At 39.9% G+C, this 26,665-nt stretch overlaps 1 protein-coding gene across 1 annotated transcript in view; it reads right to left on the bottom strand.

Moving 5' to 3' along the window:
- COLEC12 (collectin subfamily member 12) overlaps positions 1-26,665 on the bottom strand; it is a gene marked incomplete at both ends in the record, with an annotated part of 108,606 nt that overhangs the window by 17,878 nt on the left and 64,063 nt on the right. Inside the window, 7 exons of the mRNA XM_079533876.1 lie at positions 1,984-2,129; positions 3,781-3,890; positions 4,653-4,789; positions 5,221-5,709; positions 7,134-8,180; positions 10,420-10,518; positions 17,681-17,803. Coding sequence (XP_079390002.1) covers positions 1,984-2,129; positions 3,781-3,890; positions 4,653-4,789; positions 5,221-5,709; positions 7,134-8,180; positions 10,420-10,518; positions 17,681-17,803 — 2,151 coding nt within the window. The remainder of the gene's footprint in view (positions 1-1,983; positions 2,130-3,780; positions 3,891-4,652; positions 4,790-5,220; positions 5,710-7,133; positions 8,181-10,419; positions 10,519-17,680; positions 17,804-26,665) is intronic.

Below are 26,665 nucleotides of genomic sequence, written 5' to 3' on the forward strand. Positions count from 1 at the left end.
AAGCAAATATTTTGTACAAAAATACAAAGTTTTAAAAGCTCTTAAAAGTATATTCCATATTATTGATAAGAGTTGGACTATATATATATATTTATATAAAATCTATATATTTGTGTATCTGTATAATTTTCCTACATTTGGGATTTTAGCAAATGAAACATCCTGTTTACACGATTGCTTTATATGTTTTTTTTATATATGACTGACCAACAGTCTTACTCAGATTGAGAGAATGTCTTTTTTTGGAAGGCACAAGTTGCTGATATCTGTGGTTACTGGTTGGGAAGAAAAATCTATAGCAGAATTAGTCCAATGGTATTTCCTGATGCTGTGGGGTGAAAGGCTTCAAACAGTCGGATGCTGAAGAAGAATTGCTGATGAATTCCTTTATGCAATTTAACCAGTTTTCAGTGCTTGCTTTTGGTTTTGATATTTTTTTCTTTTTTTTTTTTTGTTGTTGTTGTTGTTGCTGTTATAGGCAGTGTTGCTCTCCCCTAGGATTTTCTTTTTCTTGAAGTGAATTTTCACAACATGTAGGTATCTGTAAAGTCACAGCCTTTTACGCTCCAAATATTTGCCCTACAATATGAGAGAAAAAAGTCAAACAGAAAAACATCACATAAAAAGCTTGCGAAGATTAAACACATTTCTAAAAAGAAAACTTACTGAGATCAAGGTATGTTAAAATTCTAACTGGACTCATGTTCAGATTCGATAAGTCCTGGAGGATAAATATTTGTAAACCATTAGGCTTTTTTAAAATAACAAATGTATGCAGGGAAAGGAGGACACATTGTGTTGTTACTTACATATAGTCCTTCACTCTGGACACCCAAACAGTGTTAGACACACACAAAACTTGTTCAGCACTTTGTTTGGTTTTCCTGTAGGGGGATGTTTTTGTGGATGGGAAGTACTTTTGGCTCTAGCTGGCATTTCCATCTGCCTTTGCTAAAATTCAGCCTACATGTTTGCAAGTGGTGCAGCTGGGCACTCTCAGCAAAGCAATGTTACACCAGTTGTACGTAGGTGTTAACAATTAGGTGGAACAAGGCCCTGAACACCATTACCACCTCGCTGCATAATGGCGGGGATGGATTCCAAGAAACCATGCAAACCACTCTGCACTCTGCCTGTATATCTAGAAAGAGAGCCCCCATGGCAACTGCCTGGCTGACTGCTCAGCCATGAGGCCGTTTACAAGCCCTCCACTGCACTGGCTACTATTTGCAACAGAGCAGTTGCTTGTGGCATGGGGACCTGGCTCCTCAGCCCAATGGGACATCTCCTGGCAGCATTCTTGTCTGAATTTTAAGGCCTTCTTAGCGGTCACCAAGTGCTTCCTGTTGCATAAACTCTCAGAACAGTGTTTGTTTTTTGAAGGCTGGTCCCTGAACCAGCCTAAAGGCCAGTTTTCACACCTGCTTGGCCGTTGAGTTTATAAAAACAACTTGCAGTGTGGCCAGGGTCTGAAGCACATGTGCCAAACCATGTCTGAAATTTTTAGGCATGTTCCAAGTGGCCAAGAGGCAGAGCACATGATGCCTGCAGTCAGTCTGAAGGCTGCTTTTCCAGAGAGTGATCAATCCAGCATCCACATCATGTACATTATTAGCACTGCCACTGGAACCAACCCTATGCCTGGCTCATCTCCTCACTACCTACCCATTACCTAGATTTAGACTGGATATAAAGAAAAAGTTTTTTACCATAAGGGTGGTGAGGCACTGTAATAGGTTGCCCAGAGAGGTGGTGGATGCCCCATCCCTGGGGACATTAAAAGTCAGGATGGACAGGGCTCTGAGCAACTTGATGTAGCTGTAGGTGTCCCTGTTCATTGCAGGGGAGTTGGACCAGATAATCTTTAAGGGTCCCTTCCAACTCAAATGATTCTATGATTCTATCTGTGTGAAATGTACTTGAATTTGACCTGCCATATAGACCTTCATATAGAGTGAAATAATCAAATCGTGCCTCACTTACCTTTATCCATGTCTTTTTCACAAATGAAATTGTTAACGTCTTCACAGTAGAAGTCATTCCAGAGCCCAGCGTAGATTAACCCAGCACAGTCTTCTCCTGGCCCGTGCCCATGACTCCAGTTATCAGGTTGCCCGGTTTTCCAGTTTCTTTCAACAAAAAAGCAATAGATATTATTGCACAATGCGGCACACATGATAGTTTTTCAACCACAAGAAATTAACAAAAACATCATGAGATCTGTTCTGAAAGGGAAATACACGTTGAGACAAACAATACATGACTCTTGCTGAAAATGGAAAACAGATGTATAACAGAGAAGGGAATCTATTTGGCTTCAGGCTGCCAAGACTCAAAGACCTAAAATTAGACCAATGAACTTTATTTTAGTTTCTGAAATGTACATGCACATGCAGTGGGAGTGCTCCATGTGCATCGTTCTGAACCTGCACAGTGTGCACTCTTCATTCCTGCCAGCAGATGGTACTGTGAGAAGCTGGCAGAAAAAGATGGCAGTGTGGTGACTTGGCCAGTCATTGAACCGAGATGGACCTCTTGGGAGGCACAGCAAAGGTTATCTAACTTAAAGATCAGTGTTTCAATAGAAGGTGAAATGTTGGGCTTATAAAGAATGTATAAATTATGTATCTAGATATATTTCAAGATCATTAGTCTTCATGGGGAAAGTTAACGCAGTATGTAAAGAGCTTGCAGGAAGTGTTTCCTCATCCTGTTTTTGTTTAACAAGTGAGACACACTTCCAAAGTTGGGATTTAAAAGCTCAGTTTTCCTGAAGGAACAGGTTGTTGACCAGAACTTGTGATTGCTGGCTGATATGGGCTGCGCTCAGTAGAAAATATGCCTGCCTGACACAGAGCATCTGAGCAGGCACCTGGGAAGACGTGTGGCTTTCCGAGTAATGAAATACTTTGAAAATAAGAAACTGACAGCTCTGAGGTTATTACAGGGCACCTAAACCCATGGTGTGGTGGAAATCTATTGAAAGCAGTGGCTGAAGGACTCTGGCACAGTGCTGCCATAAAGAGGATGAAAAATGAAAGCAGGGAAGGAGAAAAAGGGAAAAATATTATGGCTCATTTGAAATGCATCTGACTTTTTCAATGTTTCTCATCAAAATGAGCACCTATGAGATCACAGCTAATTATTTTGTAACAATTGACTGACTGAGCCTGTTTTTTTGGAGCACAGCATGCTCAGCTCTGTAAACTCTTTGGTATTAAAAATTTGGGTGTTTGAAATCTGTTCAATTTAGGACAAATTAGGTGCAACCCTAGGATTTCTGGAGAGCTGCCAATTCAGTTCTTGGCCAGCCAAAGCTTAGACACCCTTGTTTCGAGCGTTTTCCTTATGTTCAATGCTTTCCACATGGTTTTGGTCTTTATCTAAAGGCTGGCCATTTTTTATCAGAACCCTCTATTTATAGCCACTTGTAATGCAAATAAGGAAAATTCAAACCAAGACAGAAAAACTGTCTGTGCTTTCCATCTCAACTTTGTAATAAAAGTCAGGAGGCAATGTTTTGGCAAGGAATGCTTTGCTGTGTAGTTACGTGATTCTTTCATTCAATGTTCAGCCTTCCTTCTGGCAAGGAAATGAAGCTGTGTGCATAGAGAAGGGAGAGGGAAAAAAAAGTTCAACAGCACCCTCAGTAAAGAATTATTTCATTGGCATCTACAAACCTCTGGATCCATGGGATAATTTCTAGATGTTGTTTACAGAAGGGTTGGCAAGAATGGTAGATTCTGCAGAAAATAAACACTATTGTTTTTATTTACATACGTGTAAAGCGGTAGGGATCCATCCAGCCACCTCCATTCATTTTCCTTCTCTGAATCTGTAAGTCCAATCCAGAAGCTGCCTTTCCCCGAAATCTGCCTCTTTATCCATTGCTGCGGAAGAAAGATATTAGTGCATAACAAGCAAATACAGTCTTTGGAGATATTAAGCTACAAGAGCATCTTTGCTATCAGAATAGGAATGCCTGGAGAAACTTTTTAAAGCTGAAGACAGGTTTCATGAGTTTGCTTTGTGACAACATATCTGTTAGTACTATCTGCAGGTGAGGTACAGAGAGCTAGTCATCAAAGTAAGGTGGATGTAAAGTCACAGCTAACATCTTACAGATACAAATGGAAGAAAAAAAAAAACAAAAACAAACCGATAAACCACCAACAGACAGGAAGCACTTGTATCGTGATGTTCCCTATGCCACATAGCCACAGAGTAATTATGTTTAATAGTACTAAAAGTACAGCTAGATTTATAGTTACATTAAAAACATCTGTGGGTCACAGTAGTCAGGTTGCATATATTAAGAAGAATATTAAAATAAATTATTTTCAACACTGAAAAAAGTCCACATTCTGGATTGTATGCACAGCATACTGGACTGCATCTTCAGAGGTTTGAAACTCCTCCAATTCTCACCATTCTTCCTGTGCTCTGTGACCAGAACCTTCAGGGTGAGACGCTTCTCACAAGGAATAACTGCTGAGCAGAAGGTGGACAAAATGCTAACTGAAGTAAATCAACCACTGTGTGCACTTTCACTATATGAATTTATGATGCTCTCAGCTTCCCACTTACTTTGCTGCTTCAATATGTTAAATAAGCAGAGATTCCCTCGAAAAATTGAAAGAAAAGGTAGTTACCTGTTCTTCTTTGTTGTTTATGATAACCAAGCGCGATGCCTTCTCTTCACAGAATAACTTTGCCTCTTCAAAAATTTCTCTTTCAATTGAAAAGTAGTAGCATTTTTCTGTGTAGTTCTTCCAATGAGGAGAACAACCTATGATATGATTTTTTTTGCATGAAACCAATTACTCATAAATCAATGAGACAACAGTAACTTTCTGCATAGGGCCAATAATTAGGGGAGTATCCCATCTACAATGCATTACCATCTAACATATTTAGGTATGTTTTGAGAATCTATTTATGAAAATCCTGACTGTGAAATCAAGGTTAAACCGTGAGGCCAATGGGACCATTTATTCCACATACAACTTAGGATTTTTCTGTAGCTGTAAACAATAAATTGAACCAGCTTCAGACCCTAAGTGGGAAGACTAAGGAATAGCTTCACTTGACAAGGGTCTTTATGATTAATGTCAGAGACTGAGATGTAGCAGAGGTTGAATGAACCAGTGACTCTGGTGAACACCCTCCACCAGGTATATCTGTATCACAGTGAAAGATGCACACGTTTCGATAGCTTACCGTTAGCCTCAGGCACTGATGTAGGTTCGCTTTGTAGTGCCATTGGCATCCCTGGACCTGGTGGTCCTGGTGGGCCAGGTGGGCCTTTTGGACCAGGCAGCCCAGGGACTCCAGGTAGCCCAGGTAGTCCTCGAGGTCCTGGTACTCCTGGCTCTCCCACAGTTCCTTGCAGGCCTTGAAATCCTGGTGGGCCTTGTGGCCCCTGTGGACCATCTTTGCCTTGTGGACCTGGTGGCCCTGGGTCTCCGCTTGGTCCAGGAAGACCCGTTTTGCCAGGAGAACCTCTCTGACCTTTGGAGCCTGGTGATCCTCTTGAGCCTTTCCCTCCTTTCTCTCCTGGTGGCCCAATTGGCCCAGGTGGGCCCTTTTCACCTGCAGGTCCTGGTGGTCCAGGCTCTCCTTTCTCTCCTTTTTGTCCTTTTAGGCCAGCAGGGCCAAGAGGACCTTGAGGGCCTCTGTCACCTTTAGGTCCCCTTGGACCAGGAGGGCCTGAAACAACGTAAGCATTCAAAGTTGGAATACGAAGAAAACAAACAAAAAGCCCACCTGGGGTCCCTCTTTAATATATCTCAGATCAGTGACGCTGGATATGCAGCACTGTGAAAACCAGGCTGACAGCTACTTGCAGCTGTGCTTGTAAAAGTAAGTCTGCTTCTCAGGCTCTACACACCGTTTCTCTTTTCTGAGCTTTCACGAAATATAAAATTTAGAAGAAAATCATCTGATGCATCTTGTCCTATGAACCCGACAGTACTATGATGCCTCAGGTGACCAGTTGAGGTGCACAGCAAAACATGCTCTGTGCTGGTTGTGCATGCACTCCCATTCTCCTATTCTGCTGTACTTCCTTTTCCTTCCAGTAATATCTCCTCTCTTAGACTACTGGACTGCTTTTCCTGCAGTGCTGTTTCTTACTCTGTCAATAGTGGGTTGTCAAAGAGACAAAAAAGATGGACAATGTGCAATAGGCCAACAATAGGAAAGGCCAGTTATATTCACTAGCTGGTAGGTTATAACAGGAAACGGAACAATATACAAGATAGGAAATGGTAATGCTGTGGCAGTTTTCCATATATAAATATCAAAATAATTTTAGATTCAAATTATTTGATCATGGGTGATCAAATATTTTGCCTACATATGTTTTTTTCAGCATCATTTAAATTCCTTCAGACATAAATTACTCAGCTACACTAGTAGTTTAATTTAGTAGTAGTGTAATTTAGTAGTGTAATTTAGACCTGTGTGAAATGAAAAAGCTTAAGGTTACTGACTTGTAATCTTGGCTCTAATTCAGACTTAGTCTATTTGGAACATTTAGTTTTCACTTGTGATTAGAGTTTTAGGCCTGGCTGGTTCCATCAGGTTGGCAATATTCATGTTCTTTTCATTTGACTGGGAGAAACCTCCTAAACTTGATGCTATTTATTCCTGGAGAAAATAAAATATTCCAGGATTAAAAAATAAGCAAAGTAGGATGTATTCTGGCGAAATAACAACGGGCTTAAAGTAAAATCGTAACTTGTTTTTCAGTTAGGGTGGACCTTTCTGGGAATAGTCCAACATATATTTTTTAGCCATTTCCTCCTTAGCTGGGATTGGTTTCTTGAGGTTCCACACCTTCACTAACTTATTTTAGAAACTAAATCAAAAGCAGATCCAGGCAGTCACTCAGAATAAAATCTGCTAAGTCAGAACCTTCTTTCATAACATCCCCATTCTAGGTATGTAACGAAGGCATTGGAAAATTAGTAAGGCAAATTCAAGCTACATTTACATTTCCGAAGTTCAGGATTATATAATGGAAAACACCAGAACTGTGTACCAACGTGCATTAACTTAAACAGAAATAAAGTACTGCAAATAGGAATTCATCACAGTCCATTACGAGCTTCACTGGAGAACCTACATACCTTGTAGGATAGTGAAGTTCTTGATGAGCTGGCCGTGTTTGGAATCTACCAGCTTCATTTCTTCCATGATTACTGACAAATTGGCAACTTCAACATCTAACCTTGACCTCATCAAATCCTGTTGCATCTTGAGTGATGCAGAGTCTAAACGAATATTGGCTAGTGTGCTGTTCATAAAAATCAGCTCATCTGAATGTTTACTTAAGGTGTCTGTACAAGTTGTCCTGACCTCATTGAGATTGCTAGTCAATGTCCGTAGATGATGAGCAGTGTAGCTGATGTTGCTAATTATATTGACTATATCAGTCTCAAAGACCTGGAACCTCTCTTCCAATTGGCTGAATTTGGCAGAAGTTCTGTTTTCATATTCTTTATGCTGTTCCTGGAGATCCTTCAGATTTTGTTCATTGGCTTGGGCAATTGTGGTAATATTCTCCATTTGCCCACTGAAGGAACTGAGCTGATTGTTCATGTCTTCAAGTGTATCGTTATTAGCTTTTGCTAATGCTGAGTTGTTGGCAGCCAAAGTCTGTAAATTTTGTACTTTTTCCTTAAGCCAGTCAGTGTCCTTCCGGGCTTGAAGGACAACCTGCTGCAGGTTTTGAAAGTCATTCTTGATTCTTAGAATAGCCAAACTTGTATCTTCCATAGACTTCTGCAGGACGCTGATAAGATTTCTTTGCTGTATTTGTGTCAAGTTCAAGTTGTTAAGGTTCATGATGACCACATTATGAGAATGCACTTGGTTTTGCAAATTTGTTTGGATATTACTTGTGTCTTGTTGAAGATTGTTTATATAGCCAGTATATGCCTGAAGAGTCTTATTGACACTGATGATCATGAAAGAGTTACTATCTAAGGCACTTCTCATTTGGCTCTGTCTATCATCTAGTACATTTCCAGATTCTTGGAGCTTCTCCAGTGTATCTTTGTTTCTGGTAGTTTTCTCTGCAATGTCATGAAGCTGCTGACGAAGAGCCAGAATGTCAGATCTGAAGCTAGACAGTTCAGTGTTAGTATTCAGGGCTTTCTGTCCAGCTTGGTCATCTGTTGTACAGACAAAAATATTAATGAAAGAATTTAAAATGTTTTTTAAAACAAACTATAAAAAAATACAGTATATTTTAGGTATGTTATGGCTGTCAAAATGTTTTCTCAATAGGATTTCTTCAATATCTTTTCCAGACAAGAGAAATTACTGAGCAAAATTTTGTCACTAGACAGAGTAGAAATACAAAAGATGAAAACTTTATATCTTGCTGAGGGGAAAAAAATGGTGTTTCTGTTGTCACAAATATGAAAGCCTGCCATTAGAAACTATGACGAATACACACTGCCAAGTAGTGCTTCTATTTTGAATGAAAACTGAATGGTAAAAAGTATTTAAAATACCAAAGAGGTAACACAAAATTTATGCTTTGAAGCTACAGCTGGCTATTGCTGAAAGTTCAGAAGTAGATTCTAACAGTTCATATTTTCTTCCTCCTGTCTCTGGCAGGTGGAATATCTTCACTGTGATTTAGTACAAATAGTTCTGTATTTTTAAATCTTGGGTTTAGTTTTAAAATGGTTATAATACCAATTTTAAAACAATTTGGGTAAAGACAAAAGCTTTGCCATCAGGTTATTGTAGACATGACAGGATACATTTCCTTTTTTCTCTTGAATGTACCACTGTTGCTCCTAATGACATTTCTTTTGCTTTTATTGTTTCCTCATGTTCTGACTTTCAGGAAAGCAAAATCATAACCATTAAGGTAACATCTCAGCTTTTGCTTGCACTGCTCTACAGTATACTCCCGGAACCTTGTTTGAGTGTAATTAAGCTTTTGAGGTTGCACAGTTCATCATTCAGGACAAAGAAAGTACAGAAATAAGCAGTCAACACTCACTTGTAGGGAATATTCCCTTTCTTGACCTCAATCACTTCCCTCTGCTAAACGCAGTCCATATATTTTTGTCCTATCAAAGTATAACTATGTGAATAATGTAGCCTGAAGTCCACCGATTCAGATGACTCCAAGAGGGGGCAGGATGGTTTTCATAAACTACAGTGAATATGGCTGTGTAAGGAGCTTTCTTCTGATGTGTTTGAATGAGTCGCAATGGTGAACAGCAAGAGAAAACTTCAGCCAGAAGTGTTTATGGAACATAAACACACACACTGCCCTGTAACATTTTAATTTCCTCCATGGCAGATCCACTTAAATTGGGACTGATGGTCTGAGCACCTCATTGGCCATCCATCAGTAGTATGTAAACATATGTGGACATGAACTAAATCAAAGGTGCTCCAAGCGGTGATCAATTTAATCAACATGAAAGATTGCATGTGCTTTCAGGTATAGCATTTATGCCTACATATGTATCAGCAAAAATACATGCCACTGAATTATCCTACATTGTTGAAATAAATGCAGTGTGCAAATACTTCAGAATACAGCTTGGTTTTTAGCGGAAGAAGCTGTGAACATCAAGCTGCAAGCTAGTGAATTTCCCAAGCAATACGAATCTCAATATATTGTTTATGAAGTGAAACAAAATGTATTTCAAGAAGCACATGCATGTATGCACATATTTATACTTAAATAAGAAGTATTTACATAAACTATAAATCTGTTTATCTATAAGCTGATAATAAACAGCTTTGCTACCTTTCTAGACAAGGAAGAAAGTTAGAAATGTAAATAGAGTGAGTTGGGAATCCCTACCATGATTTTTTTCCATTTTCTTGATAATTAAGAACTGTGACTACATTTGGGAGACCTGAGCTCACAATAACTTTATATTTTGTATTCTCTGAGATGATTAAGACACATTTTATGGAAGTTCTCAACTTGCCTCAGACATGAGAGCCCTGAACTGCTGATTATTTTTGCATCCTTTATAATGGCCATCGGTTCTGAACTTTAAGCGTTACAATGGCATCAAGATGGTTAGGTGACAGATATTTACTTTATGTAGAATCTCTGCCTTTGTTGAAGAGCTTCTGCTATATTTTACATCTCTAACTCAGAAAAAGACTCCCGAGGACAACTTTTAAGTTCTTATTTAAGTATAGATACATTCAGAGTGACTTCAGTAGGAAGTGTAAATATTAAAGTATGCTTAAAATGTTGCCCCAGGTAAAGACAGCCTTAACAAGTGTTCTCCCAAGTACTTGAGAAATTGAAACAGAAGTATCTTGACATAGCCAGACAGTTTTCAGACAAAATTCTGGCCTGTATCTTCCAGGAGAATACTGAAAAGTCATGATAAAAAGGAGCTTTGGTTGCATGTAGATTACCTAATTTCTTCAGATCACTCTCCACCTCTGTGAGCTTTTCTGTATATCTTCTATGGGATGTTTCCAGGCCACCTGTCACATTGTTCATTTTTTCAACAACTAGGGTAAAGAAAACAGCGTGTTATGGAAAGAAGAAAAAGTCAAATTATGAAGTGCAGTAAACTACAAAACGAACCAAAAGAACACTACTAGCATCAAACTTAAAAAAGCATTAAAACTGGCCTGATGCCACTACACTCAGTTGTTGTGCTATGAAACAACAGCAGGATGAACTCCCATCTGCTAGTGGTACCCAGCACACTTCCAGTTCTTCACTCTGCCAACAGTTCCCACACATTTCTTTACTCAGAAGCAACCTCCCTTATGAATCAAGAAATCCCTCTTTGTAAGTTTTCCTTATGAACCAAGTCCTTGTTTGCACAGAATCACAGAATCGTAGGGGTTGGAAGGGACCTCCAGAGATCATCGAGTCCAACCCCCCTGCCAAAGCAGGTTCCCTACAGCAGGTCGCACAGGTAGGCATCCAGGCAGGTCTTGAACATCTCCAGAGAAGGAGACTCCACCACCTCCCTGGGCAGCCTGTTCCAGTGCTCCGTCACCTCACTGTAAAGAAGTTCTTGCGCATGTTTGTGCGGAACTTCCTATGCTGCAGTTTCCGGCCGTTTCCCCTTGTCCTCTCTCCACTCACCACTGAAAAGAGTCCGGCCTCGCCATTCTGCCCCCCACACCTTAGATATTTATAGACTTGTCCTCTCACAGTACTTCCATGCTACAAGTGCAGTCTTTGTGGTAGACTGGTTGCTAAAATCTCATACAGCTCACACATGTGAGAGAAGCCTTCCCTTTATTTTGCATGATCCACTGAGCCATTACTCCTTGAAGAGGCCTTTTTTTTTTTTTTTCTTTTTTTCCCCTGAGCCTTTTAATCATTAAAAAAATGTCTCCTGGATACAAACTCTGGTCTGCCATAGCAGTTTGAAGATGCATCTATTAAGCACTTCCAAAACCAACGTTTTTGAAATCAACATTTAAATGTGTTAATAATGGCATAAATCACTCAAAATGTTCTCAAAATTGTTCTGACTTGTTAAGATTGAAATGGTAGCCAGTCAGCAAGTGCAGCCTTATGGCTTCCTTTAATGTGTTTTTTATTTGGTAATGTCTGAGTCATTTTCTTGTCACCGAGACAATTTGATGATTTGATCGAGTTGACATGGCAATGGAAAAAGCAACAAATAAAGAGCCTGGATAGGCTTCTAGTGACAGAAATCTGTACTTGAAGCAACCAGGGAAATGTTTGCAAGGCTGAGGAGCTGTCTTCAGCTTCCATGGCAAATCTACTTGAACATGCTTGGCATTCAAACAGCAAGCATGGGCAGAAATTTTATTCTCATCACCTGACTATTTGGCCCTCAGGTTACACTGGGAGCAGAACAGATCTGCGTGAACCCTTGGAGAGGCTGCATGAGGCATTGTGCCAGTCCCCTATTCAGACAGGAGAAATAATGTTTCCCATGCCTTTAGGAAACCTAATTCTCTAGGCCTGTGCTGGGTTGAAGATACCAACCAATTCTTTCTGTCCGTGAGATTATCTGCAGCCACAAAGTAGCCTCATAGAAGTTGTTGCTATGTAAAGAATTGTTTTTCACTAGGAGTGGAAATTTAAGCAATATTTTGCTATTCTGGGCAACCACAACCAGAACTTTGAAGTGCAGACCACCAAGTGCTCCTTCTTCATTTTGCCCTTGTTTTTCTGTTCATGGGTACAGATACACAGAAGTTTTAATGCTTTCCAAAAAATCAACAGACAAACAGCAGATCAAGATCATCTCTGATGTAACTACACTGAGGTGAGTGGACTTGCAACAGAAGAAAAATCTCAAGATTTTCAAAATGACTGGACATCCCTTGATGAATAACCTTCCTACTCCCTTCTAACTGCTAACAGTGCAATAAAAAAGAGGCTCTACTGTGAGTGTAAAGATAGAGTCAGAGTGCAGATTTCAGTATTTGGGATGATGGCAGCTGGCCTGCTAAAAGCCATGCTACAATAATGACCCTGGCAACAAAATCGTATTTCTTTTTCAGGGGGACTATTACTCAGTACTACTTGCTTTAGAAAGGATTTTCTCCCTAAGTATAACACTAATATGTTACAGGTTCTTCTGCCTGTGAAAGGTACCTGTTGCACACCATTTTTCTCAAACGAAGCCAAGCTGATCCTCTGTTAGTTCTCACTGACTGTCTTCCAGGTTGGAGCCCAGCCCAGGTCCTTCTGTAACTTCTCACACTCCACTGATGCATGTATGCATCATACACAGCGAGCATGGGGACCCTACTTGGTATTTCTTTCTGGCCAGCACTAGGCAGCTCCTTGTTCATTCCACGATGCTTTGCTTTGTTTATGAATAGTCATCACGAAGGATACAGCTCACTCTATGCTCTTAAAAAAGACCTAGCAAAAGCATTTGGATTTAAAAAGCAGACCCAGTCCAAGTGCTTTTGCTGAACCTTTGCCTACCAATGTCACATTGTCTATGTTAACTCAGATTCTGCATAATATTCACCTGCTTGCTCCAGTTATGCAGCACACTTGGAGTTGAAAAATGAATATATATTAACAATAATGAAAGGAAATATAGTTTATTCCTTTTGCAGTTTGACTGACAGTCAGTATTTCAGATCTAAAGTTTGTAAACCTCAGACTTTTTGCTGCTCTGTAGCAGCAAGAATGTTGACTGAATGAAATCTAACACTGGAAACTAATATCACAGTATTCCCCTGAAGAGTTTAAAGTAAATGAAAATAGTAGAATACTATCAATATGTAGTAGCCTGTACTGGCAGCTGGTGAGATTGGATGGAATTGCATATACAACAGCATATGGTATTTTTGTTACCAAACTCAAAAAAAAAACCAGTAAAAAAAAAAAACCCCAAAAAACCAAAACATCTATACCAAAAAGACAAGGTGGTTTGTAGCTGGTTTGTAGCTATGAATATTCTTTGTGTAGAACACTCCAAACATTCATTGAAGCGGCAATTTAATGAGAGGTCTTACTGGCATTATTGACAACTGGCTGTAGTGTGTAGGGAAGACCATGCCTACTCCGTGCCTGAAAGATGGCAAATCACAGAATCACAGAATCATAGGAGTTGGAAGGGACCTCTGGAGATCATCCAGTCCAGTCCACAGCTAAAGCAGGTTCCCTCCAGACGGTTGCACAGGAAAACATCCAGGCAAGGTTTGAATATCTCCAGAGGAGACTCCACAACCTCTATGGACAGCTTGTTCCGGTGCTCTGTCACCCACAAAGTAAATGTTCAGATGGAATTTCCTGTGTTCCAGTTCATTCCCATTGCCCCTTGTTCTGCTGCTGGGCACCACTGAAAATAGCCTGGCTCCATATCTCTGTGACTCCCACCCATTAGATATTTATAAGCAGTGATAAGATTCTCCCTCTGTCTTCTTCTCCCCAGGCTGAACAGCCCCAGGTCTCTCAGCCTTTCCTTATACCGGAGATGCTCCAGGCCCCTCATCATCTTTGTAGCCCTCCGCTGGACTCTCTCCAATAGTTCCCTGTCTTTCTTGAACTGAGGAGCCCAGAACTGGACACAATACTCCAGATGTGTCCCTAGCAGGGCAGAGCAGAGGGGGAGGATCATTTCCCTTGACCGGCTGGCCACGATCTTGTTAATGTATCCCAGGATTCCACTGGCCTTCTTGGTCACAAGAGCACACTGCTGGTTCATGGTTCATTAGCAAGAAGATGCTGGTTTAGGGAGGCTGGAAAGAGGATGCTGCTTTCAAATATACAATGTAGTGGTTTTGTCTATAAGATACTAAACTGTTGACAACTTACTCAGATTAACTGATGTCAAGTGCAGAATTAGTTTTATCAGGCATACAGTTTCCTTGGTTTTTGTTCTGCTTCCCCTCACAGGGTGTTAACACAGCAGTGCAAAGTGTGGATAAAGGCAGAAATGCCAAGGCTAAAAGGCAGACTGATCCTGATGTTCTTTTTGAAGGTCATTCTGCTGCTTCCAACAGTCTGCTGCTTTCAAAAAATGCAAAGTTTGTCTGTGCCTTGAGCTTCCATTTGGACAAGTTCACCTTAACTCTCAACTTGATGAGATATCTCTACACTGTGATCTTAAATTTCTGACAAAGTCACTGTGAAAAATTTATTAAAGGTCCTGCAGAAGAAGCCAAATGTTCAAGTAATTGTTGACCAGAACAGAGAAGAGTGTCTGTACCTGACCTACTCTGTGTTTCAGCCTCAGTCAAGTAGGAGAGAAAAAATGTACCCTCTCACCAGGGTGCATTGATCTTGAGTAACCGCAGGGAAAAGCTGGGAGACAGGAAAAGCAAGCAGGTGAAAGTCATGGTGGTCATTAGTCAAAAATATATAAAACAAGGACTGATCAGCACTGATAACTATCAAGAGTTCAAACTGAGAGCAAGAGCTTCCCTTAATGGAGAGAGTTGCAGAATGATCTTTCACCTTACATAGACTAATTTGGCACTGCCCAGTGCCAGAAGTTCTATAGCTTTGTATTTTTGCATTTTATTTAAGAAAGCATATTTTAAAATCACAGCTTGCTTTATTAATGTTTTTAAGCAGCTATTTCATATTTCTTCCAAAAGTGAACTAGTAGTAAACTCAGCTTGTTATTCCTCCACGACCTCAACATTTAATTCATGTTTTGGTTTCAGGTTTCTCCAACCTACTTTGTAATTTTTACCACCAATTTAGAGGCTTGTTCTGTATTGACTTTGCCTCCCATTGAGTTATTTTTTTTGCCTGCCATATTTAATTCACTGATTAGTAGTTTTAAATGTTTTAAATCACAAAGGATATCTAAATACTATGTAGGAAATGAAAGTTTTAAAAGTAGTTTTGGGCTTTATAAACATAAGCGTGGGAGGCAAATTTAATGGAAACTTAGCTAAGAGACTGAAAGAATCCCTGATGCCAGCAGAATTCCTTCTTTCAGTGTAATACTGCAATAAAAAAGACGAGCCAAACTCTGATGCAGAGGGGAGAGTTCAAGAGCTTTATAAAATTTTATTTTAAATTTTGTTTTTCCTTTAAGGCCTAATTCCTTCCTCACTAAGAAAAAATATTGCAGTAATTCCTTTGAATGTGTACCATCGACTGCGGCTTTGTTCAATTGCAAATTTTCCCTGCAAGTTAGCTTTTTAGGCACTGTGGAGACAAAGCTCTTAAACTGCAGGGTACAAAGGGTGAAATTAATACTTGGCATATGGCTACTTACTTCTTGGAGTTACTGAGAAGATACCTGGGACCAAAAAGGACTTTTCTCCAAAGTCTTTCTCTTGGAATTCAGGCGGAGCCATCACCAAGATGTCTTAAAGTCAGTGAAGATGTGCATTTTTTCCCCATTTCTGTGGGCAAGGAAATTCTTTTGTCCTTACCCTGGAGAAATATGGATGTGACAGAAAAGCTAGATCCAGCTCAGGCAGCAGTGACTAGTCAGTGCAAGAAGCAGGTTTAGAACTGACTATAGCAAAGAAGGGGCCTCAAGATGGGAGTGAAGCTTGGGGAAGAGACTGTGCTGGAGGCTCATAGAGAACGAAGCTGGAAAACTGTGGACTGAAATGAGGAAGAGGAATATCCCCAAAAGATATTCTGGACAGTTTCCTTATTGCTATTGCTTCCTGCACATATACAAGCAAATGTTTGCCAAAGCAAGATACAGAGCAGTGGTCTCTCCAACTTGACTCTTTTGGATGCCAAGTGAGGTCTGAATCTTCTGGTAAGCCCCAGAACTGACAACCATGTAATAAAAAGCTCTTGAGGAAAACTCCACTAAATCCCAGTCATTTAGTGTCTGGGTTATAGTCCGGAAAGATCACATCTTTACTCGCCATAAGCAGACATCTGCAAATTTATACATGCAAAAGGCCCAAGTTTCTCCTCCCCTAATCAGTATAACCAATCAATCTTTTCTTAACAGATCAAGAATCCTTCAAAGTCTTTTTTTTCTCAGTATCTTACTTTCAGAAACCATTTACACATTCTTCAGGAGAACATCTGCGTAAGTATATATGTACTGCTTTTTTTCCCCCCACATTTGCTTTTAATTTACCACATTCTGTCTGCTTTATAGTGAAAAAAGAATATCTCTATTTGGATAGAATACTCTTCCCATTCTCTCTTCTCCCTTCCTAAATTTCCCATCTAAAGCAAGCAGTTGTAGTTTTCTTCCTACTTAAAACTCTAGTGAATCCTCTCAAGTAAGTATTTATCCCTTTCTACTTCTACAATTTCCTTTTTTTTCAGTGGCAAATGACCAGAGGTGATGTCAGTTCTGCTACTAGCAGAGCTGTTGGTGGCATAAGATGCACTGCATGCTAATCATGTGAAGATTTACTCAGCTTCTTGGAGGGTTTATGAAGCTACAACTGAAAGCTGTGCTCAAATAGATTGTTTGAACCTTGCCTGTTTTTCTCCACAGTATGCTGCAGTTTTCTACTATAATGCTCAGAATAATGTTATTCATTTTCATTACCTTACTAGAATCTCACATCCCACTTACTTCATGCATAGCTGTGAAGACATTCACATTGACTCAATCATAACAATATCTAAATGGCTACACTTAATTAGTATCCATTAGGTATGGAAATTTTAAACTGTGCTTTCTAATACACCCTGGTGTGGATTTGCAAAAATGAAATTTCCTACATTACTGGGTTGCCCAACTGCCAGAATCTTTGAAAGCTTCTAAGCATCTCTGTTCATTGTGGATAACTCAATAAACTAGCACCTCCTACTGTAATCTTTCTTCCATGTATTTCAAAGTAATATTGATTCCACACTTTTTTTTCCTGTGAAAAATATTATAATTATCTTAGTAAGATTATTCCTGTCTGTCCCATCAAGAAAGACATTTATTTTGGAAGGGTGCTGATATACAAAAGGGCTCAATGAAATCAAGGCTTAACATACTGCAGAGCTTTGAGTCTTTCAGTTAGTACCCTTTCATAGCGGAAGAAAAACCAGTTTGTTTTAACTTTTTTGTCTTTTACAATTTCTAATCTAATTTCAAAACATCATAATTGCTTGAAAGTGAAACCCTAAGACTGAGCTTTTGCTGCTATATATGTACCACAAACAACACTGACAAAAGTATTCATATTCAAGATGAAAACGTGATCAACTGTCTATGTGATACACAGAAACCTCCTTGGATGCTTGACTGAAAGAGAAATGCTGCACTTGATGCATACTTACCTTTGTATCCCAGAATGGCTACAGTAATTGTTAACAGGGCACATAAAATGTATAACAAGATGATGGAAAACTTCAGCGCCCAGTTATTTTTACACTTGGTACATTGAGTCCCCTCCTGAATACCTGCAAAAGAAAAGACGAACAATTTTAAAACAACAGCAAAAGACACATTGCTGGTTTCATCTCCATATTTTTTTTCTTCCATGTTCCAATAAACAAAATATTTACGTTATCAGATGAGAAATGGGTGCCTCTCTGCCTATTCTGCCAGGATAACCTCCATTGTGGAAGTTCCCTTGTGGTTAAAGCATCAGCTTATTGATACAGCCACTTTGGGGTTTTAGGCTGTGCAAGAGAAGGAGGTTCTGCTTCACTGGAAAAACTGGGGCTTTCCTGGGAGACAGGATCATTTTCTGACTCTGCTACCAAGTCTGTGGTGAGCTTTGGAAGCCGAATATTTATCACTATATCCTCTGTCAGGATGCTGCCATAGCAGTTCTTTCTCAGCGTTCAGGCAACCTACAGAGACAACAGTAAATACACTGGAAGGAAGAAGAGACAGAAATAAAAAAATAACATTGTGAAAGCATGGTAAGAGTACAGGATCTGCCTTACAAGCACTACCGCAAATGCAGACTGTGTGAAAGCTTTCTTTCCATAATGAGAGAGAGATTTTTTAATCTTTGATTTGGAGTGCGCCATTTTCAAACAGAACAAGGACTGCAGTGCTAATAAAGCCAGTGGCAGATACATACCAGCAGAGAAATGATGCTGAATTTTCCCTTGTAGACATGTTTAAGATAAAGGGCCACAAAAACAGAAAACAAACCCTTATTATTTTAAATTCAAGCTTTTTTTTTTTTTTTTTTTTGCAGAATGTTTTAATATCTTTGAGTCTCTCTCTTTTTTTGGTGTGCTCTTCAGGAACAGCTTGAAGGTTTTGGGAGCATTGACTAAGATACAAAGAAATTCAGGAGAAATGTGATCATGTAAAAATATGCAAACTGGGCCACTGCACTGAACTGAATGAACTGGATTTATCCCTCCTTCCGATGTGCATTTGTAGGTCAGGATAAACGCAGCTTTCAGTGTCTGACAAAATATGCATTTCTTTGATATTTCACTGTATTTGTGTACTATTAGGGGAGTCCCACAGGAAAGCTTTAAGCTCTAATAAATTCTATGTACCAGATTACTTAACTAATCAAGATTTGTTCTGTAGCTTTTTATGAACAACTTATATTTCCCCTGAGGCCTAGCCCACAGCTGATCTTACTTTTCCCAACTCATGACCTTCTGTAGAGTCGTTTTTCGCTTTTATTTTATAAGAGAAAAACACAGGCCTCTTCCCCTGGGGTCACCAAGGCCTGGTGACCGATGCAGCATGTTAAGTCAACTGTATTTCTCTTTCCAAGAACTGCAGTCTAGTGACTTCCTCAGGCCCATTGTAAGAGAAGGAGGGATTACCAAACTGGAGCAACTCAGGAAGAGGATTGATACGAAGTTTCCAGCTAGCACATACACTAGCCATGCACAAGACAGAAATGTGTATCTCATAGGTCAACAGGACAACCTTCTTTCCACATTATCTCATGTTTCCCAGTCTTTTCAGCTAGGATGCCACATTCTATTATTACATGATGCATATAATGCCATTGGTTTGGGATACCTTATGTTTAGCATGAGATCAGTTGTGAATAACGAGTTCTTTTTTTCAGGAACAGCAGAAGAAAACAATTTGCAAGTGTAAGCCCTGGAAGTGAAAGGAAAGGAGCTGGTACAGAGTTGGGCATCTGAAGAGCCCATGTATTGGTGCTTGGACTTGGAAGACTGGTAATACCTGCACCACAAAAGAAAAAAGTGTAGAGTCCATACTCTGGTTGCCACATTTGGTTATAGACCTTGGTGTGAGGGTTGGTTTTCTTTTTCTGCTTGATAGCTGCAAGGGATTTACAAGTGGGGAAGTTCTGCTTGCTGAAAAAGCTGAAGGAAGAGAGCAATTTTGTAAAGTTTTGTAGTATTTACTTGGAGACTTAAGTTATTTCACAATGGAAGCTCATGGTGTCTGGAGCACCATTTCGCTGCTGTTAACTAGTATTAATGGGCTCACTGAGGGCTCTGTACTGTGTGTTTAACATAAGGTTCCTCCTCAGAAGCATTTAAAACTTAGATTCCAGAACTCTAAGACTCTGAACATTTCACATGTCAAAAAAACACTGGAGGCCTGGGGCACAGAGCACATCACATTTACCTTCTATGCTGTACAGACAACAGAAATCTTGCTCCCTACTATTTTAATGTTAATGGAAGCAGAATCAAATCCATGACTGGGAAGACTGACAGACTGTGGAGGTACAAAGCCTAGAGAAAGGTAAGAAATATAAACAAAACATTTGACAGTGACTGCACATAGAAAAGTATCACTTGATTGCAGTCTCATATTAAGATTACTCATTTTATAACATGAGCTGCTTTCTGTCACTGTATTCCAACTTCCTGGGTAGTGTAATGAGCTGAAATGCTGCTGATGTCATTGGAAGTACTGCAGTCCAGCATCATGTATCATGTATGCTCCAATACATCACAAAGATCTTGTTTCATTTGTCTTAGTCCTCTCTACCGCTGGTTCAATAAAACAGCACTTTGGCTTTAAGAACTTTTACTTTCAGCATATTTCAAACAGACATCAGAACACCCGAACAAAAGCCAGAGCTTTCCATCCCTCAACAATCCGGCACTGCTGGTATCAGTAACATAAACACGGTGTAATAATGTGATCACACAGATGAGAGCGAGTCCATTAACTAATCTGGGCTGGAGCTGTGCATGCCTGCCAGTGATTCCCCCCACAGCCTCATCGAGCGTGCTGCAGGTCCAGGATGCAGTGAAACACCAGAGAGATCTAACAGACTGTGCTGTTCTTCTTTCACTAGAGATGGGCACAGTAAAGTCTTTCAGTATCATTAAATGTGCTCTTTATTGCAAATACATAGCCCTTAACTCTGCTAGCACCGGCTGGATTCCCAGCCTACTAAGCATATAAAAATTATTCAAGATAGAGGTGCTTTGAAGGAAAGGTGGAAGACCATTTTGATGTCTTTTTGTGCAGTCCTACAGTAGTGGCAATGAGCAAAGGTAAAAGCCAGGAATACAGCCCTCTCCATATAGTGATGAATTATTATGCAATCAGGACTGCATAACCCCTTCAAGCAAAGAATCTGGCTTCAACTTTCCCTGTTGTTCTTCCCTGCTCCCTGTTTTAGGACCAGTCCCAAAGACTGTTTTGATAGAGGAGAAACATTTAGTCAGTGCTCTAAGAACACTCCTTCTTATTGAAAGGTTGGTCTGAAAAACATGATAGCCAAAGTAGTAGGCAAGAAAAGATGGGAGATGATTTCAAATGCTCACTGTGATTACACAAAACCCATCAAGTTGGCATAAAATTACACAGGCTTATCACAAAAGCACGAAGTCAGGTCTTGAAGGAATCCATGCCTGGGCTTTAACTTCAACAAAACTTCTACTTCCAAGAATTGATCACACTTTTACTCACATGATTGCTTGCTTTCATGACTCACACAGTTTACATCTCATCCAGAAAGCCATATAGTAAAATGTACAGAGAAAGACCCTACATGTCCATTCCATTGCTAGAACATATGTAAAACCTGCAAAGCTGGGTTCTTGGCTCCAGTCTGTTCTTGGTTTGGTGTTGTTTCTCCTAGTGTAGCATACTCCTCTGTGTCCTGTACACATGGTTTTAATGCTGGTCTGCTCCCAGACATTTGTCACTAACTTCAAAAACCAGGGAGCCAAGGTCACTTCCGCACGATGTGCATTTCTCACCGTGGATTTGATCAACGTTTAATAAATATCAGATGGGACATGATGTGCCTCGTTTTGTTGGACACATGCTTTTTTCCATTCCCTTTCCCAACTTATTTTAATAAGAGCTCTGGTTTTTCTATCTCCCTGTTGGGAAGACATCTGGCCAAACAGACAGCGACCCAGTACAAAGAGATCCTGCTGGCTTACTTACTTTGGGGACTCCCTTCTCTGCAAACCAAGATGGTCACAAAAAAATATGCAAGTGAGACATCCCCCTGTTACCAGGCTTTGTAGTATTTGTTTTTATAGCATCGCATTCCAGCGGCTGAAGACTTTGTTCTCATGCAGGGGGTAGACATCTGCAGATGCCTTTTGTGCTCCAGATAAGCAGAGGTTTTGCTGGGGGAGGGGTTGCTTTTTTTTTTTTTTTTTTTTTTTGTTCTGTGCTTTTTAATGGGAGACTAAGTATCTTTGCTCTTTGACACAAAGCAGCTACCTTACAAAATGCTTAACTTCTCAACTATATTGCATGTCAGGAGCATGTCTTTTAACACTTGAGGATGATATGCACACATATTTTCTTGCTGAATAATTCTTTTAGAAGTATTTTCCTCCGTGTCCTTTTCCTGGCTCTTGCGGCAGGATCTTAGGTGGCCCCACCATATTTCTGCTAACACATCAATTTTGACCAAGATGCAAGGTTCCCTTTGTAACCCCGATAAAACTGGTGCTGATAAGACAACTGAAGAAGTGGAGTACAGGAAACAAAAATACGTACATTAGTTAGGAGGGGTTCTCCCCAGTGTGATTCAATGTGAAGAGATAACATCCCTTCCAGTTCGGAAGGAAGAAGACAAGTCTGGTTTGCATCCTTCAAGTGATAAATTTTTCCAGGATAATGTTTTTGAAACTGACAAGTAGCAGATCTAATAGCTATATTTAAGGGGCCTGAATAAACTACTGAGATCATACAACATGTAGGTAGGAATCAAATCCTGAGAGGTATTTAACCACAAAGTGGGTGCCGAGATCACCAGCAAAAGGAGCAAAAGGAGGCAATCCCATGAGGAACCTATATCTGGATAAAGCCCATTAAAAAAAACAAAAACATCTGTAAGCACTGAAATGTACACATCCAAGTGCAAAATGTATGTATGTATGTTTATGTGTATATATATATATAAAATTGGCATTATTAGGCATTAGGAAAGTAAACCTATCTTACAGGACCATGAGGATTTTCAAATTTGGGCATATATGAGTGAACACGTACACATACATATATACATGTGCTCATGTAAAAACATAGATGTGTGTACATGTTTTTTAGAAAGAAGCACTTGTACCAACACAAAAATCAGAATACTGTATTAGCACAGTGAAATCAAAACAGACACACTGTTGCAAAAAATACACCTCACACAGCTCTGTGATTACTGGATTTAGCCAGCCACAAAACTCAGACTGGAGCTTTTCTATTTTTTTCCATGTGGTTTTGCAGGTTATTAACCTACCCCTCACGGAAACAATTCCTGTGATCCTCCATGAATGGTTTAGCTGCAGTCAGCGAAACTGATGACTTGATGGCTCCGTATGACCTCAGAAAGCAATCATTCCTTATAATGGTTACAAATGGCAAAAAAACAGAGTGGTTCATGCTCAGCCGTGACTGGGGCCATGGGTACCAGCCTTTCTTCTGCATCCACACGCTTGGCAATGGCAATGGTCCCGCTAGGTCAAGGGATGCAGTGCCAGCTTTTGGGTGGGTAGGTAGGAGCAGCCTGCTTAACTCCACGCTCAGATTTTTGCTGTGCCATTGCTAAGAATACTCAGCACAAACATACTGTCATTTGTTCTGGAGTTCGCTAGTTCTGCTCCCGATTTTTTTTTTAAATGTAAGCTTTGTTTATTTTGGAAAGGTTTCTTGCTATTTACAAGGAAGGAATCAAAGCGACTAAACCCGAAATCTAAGCAGTGGTTTATGTACTTACCTTGCTTGTGCCAGCTTTCCTGCACCAGGTGGAAAATCATGAAACATGGCAGCAAGGCACTCGAAATTTCATGTAAACACCACAAGACACAGTGCCTCTTTCTTCATAAATTAATAAATAAACAGACCAACCCCAAACCACTCTGTCCTCACAGGTTTCTGCAGGGTCCTGCACAACCTGATCACTCCATCACACAGCTGACAACTTGTCTGAATGACCTCTGGAGAGGAAAAAAGCACAGCCCAAAGCCAGCTCTCTGTATGGGAACTTAGGCATTGAAAGAGCTGCACACTTTCTTTTTCACCCGGATGCTCCTTTCTTGCAGCTATATAGTGATGAGTGATGTTCAGCTTGCCTTTTAGGAGGACAGTGTATTCTTAGACTCTTAAAAAAAAAAGTCTATAAGGCTGAAGTCAGAATAAAATAGAAGAATCCATCATTGACAGGGTTTTCATAATCCTGCCCCTTAAAAGCCATCGTCACTTTTGGGAGGGTGCTGCTTGGGCTGGAGCCAGCAGGGTTCACCATATCCCTTGTCCCTTGAAGCTGGAGGCAGACACAAGGAGGCATTTTGTCCAAAATACCAAAATGTCCCAGCATATTTCGCTGTAAATGGGGGGATTTCTTCTCTTGGGCACCTCAGAAAAACCTCACCAATGATAATATGCAGATTGCAGCCTGAAATTCTTCAGACAGGAGAGGAAAAGTTTCCTCTATGAGACTGATTCTGTTAGTGGCAGCGTCTGCTTCCCGTAAATTCATAATTCCACATCTGACATAATGAAGAGTCTCAGAGGGCCAACGCTATTATCTCTGGAAAGCTTTCAGCCAAAGAAATACTATATTCTATGTAATGTACACAAAGCCTTTCATTACAGGAGGGAAGAACCCTCATTTTCAGCTCGACCATCATCTCTCACTTATTTATATAACCCAGCCAGCATTTTCTCTCTGGCTTTGTTCTTCTTCACAGCAGACCAGAGATTCACAATGAATCGTCAAAAATCCTAATTATACACTTCAACAACCATCACCATTTAATTACATACTATTACCAAACAATGTCCTACTGTGATTAAACATCAAATATCTTAATTGAAAGGATACAAAAAGTCCAGCCACAACAGAGGATGAGCAAAGACTGCTGAGTATCTGAACTGTATGTTATGAAAATACTATGAGCAGAACTGAAGAACTAGCATAGTTGCATTTAACAAAAATCACAGATTTGCAGTAGTTTAAGGTCCAGCCATAGCAAAGTTGTATAGGGGTATCACACTACCAGAGGGTTCAACATCCCATAGGCTATTAGATTTAAAGAAACGTCTAGAGCTTAACTCAAACCAGAACAAAAAAACAGTAAGTGCTGCTGCTTTCAAAATACTGTCTGGAACTAGAGAGATGTGTCTGCCCTCAGTTACTGAAACTCAAGAAGGGGATCACTCTGTGCATGTCTCTGGAACTAAACCCCAAAATCCAATTAAACAGTTCAGAAGATGACAGAAAAACTAGACCAGTTAAAAGAAGATAAAAATCATGTATGAATCAAAGACCTGTTCATTGACAGGCAAAACAATCACAATACATCACAGAAAAAAAACCTTTCTCCAATCATAGCCCAAGCAGGACAATTTTAGATTAACTCACAAGATGTACAGCCAGATCTACAGGGAGATCAAAGCCAGATCTTTGGTTTGTGCAACAGCGTCTGAAGAAAATCTGAGGATACTTCATTCAATGAGTTAATTAAAACTAGACTGAACAAAGCCATAGCAAAGTCACAGAAGAGATCTGTCCTTGAGACCTAAGGCATTTAGCCAGATGATAAAATAATGCCACTTCTGCCTACGTCTGGTCCCTCTGTTCCTAAGTAGGCAAGCTGCTTTGTGAAATGTAGCTCCTAATTAAGATGGTATTATTTGATGATTAATGCACATATTCAGCTTTAATTCAACTTACATTATGCTGGAAGAAGGAAAAAGGTAACAGGCTATGTATGTATTTTCCCTAATATCCTCTATTTTTATAATGCAGTATTTAGGTGTTAGTGGCCTGAGTGATGCTACATTAACTGGTAGGTAAAAAAAAATAACAACTCTGTGATTTGAAGCTGTTAAGATGCAGTTCTTTAAGAGGGCAACATGGTCTCAGTTGAGGCTGCAAATGTGGTTTGTCCCGATGCTGCCAGCCCTGACACCTGTACCACAGAAGGACTTGCTGGGGAAATGGTGAGCTCAGCCAGGGCAAAGGTGTAAAACCCATTCTCTTTGCAGGGAGCTTCCACAACTGGTTTTATTAACTTCTTCTGCAACTTTTAACATCATTTTGAGGACAATGCTAAAATGTGATAGGTTGGATCACTTCTTTACAGACCAAAGAAGAGCTTCGCTGATGCTGCCATATATACTACTCCAGCTTTCTGCAAAAATTAAGCTTGTTATGTGCTGGCACAAGTCAAATGGGAATACACATCTGTTCTATGGAAGTGTCTGAGTGTGCACACTTGCACGTGTGCATTTCTAATGCTGTTGTAGCAGGTTGTTCACTTAAGTGCATTATAAAATTCCACGTCTCCGTAAAGTGTGCTTTCAAATTCTTGCAAGAAATATGAATCTAAACCAATTTTCACTGGATTGGAGGAAGCCCACTGAATGCCCTTCTCATTCATCATGCTTGTTTTTTTTTCCTCATCTCCACTACCTAGTGGGGCAGAACAAATAAAGTTTCAAATTGTATTTGATGCCAAAAAAGTATTTCTCTTTTTCCCTTACGGAAAAATACAGAGTGCTACTTTCAATGAAGTTTTCAGGATGGAAAAATAATTACCTGTGTGCTATGAACAAGTATTTCCAACTTAACGTGGGAAAGCGAAAGTTTGAGAAAGTTACAAAGACTGTGATTAGTTATCATTAAAATTCAGAATCCAGTATCCAGCTGGAATGTTGTGGCGAACAACCGACATCAAGAGAGCTTAAGAAAGTTAATAAAGATTTGATTCCTCAAGTTAAGATGCAGACCTTGATCCACCTTTTGTTGGGCCTAGCAGTAGGCTGCTTTTGCTTTCATTAGGAAGCATCCTCTATTACAAGAAATGCCTCTTTCCAGCTGAAAAGTCTGTTCAAGGAAATTTAGAAGACTTATTTTCAGATGAAAAAAGGAGGTGAAG

The sequence above is a fragment of the Tetrao urogallus genome (assembly GCF_951394365.1).
Source record: "Tetrao urogallus genome assembly, chromosome: 3".
In the NCBI taxonomy this organism is placed as follows: domain Eukaryota; kingdom Metazoa; phylum Chordata; class Aves; order Galliformes; family Phasianidae; genus Tetrao; species Tetrao urogallus.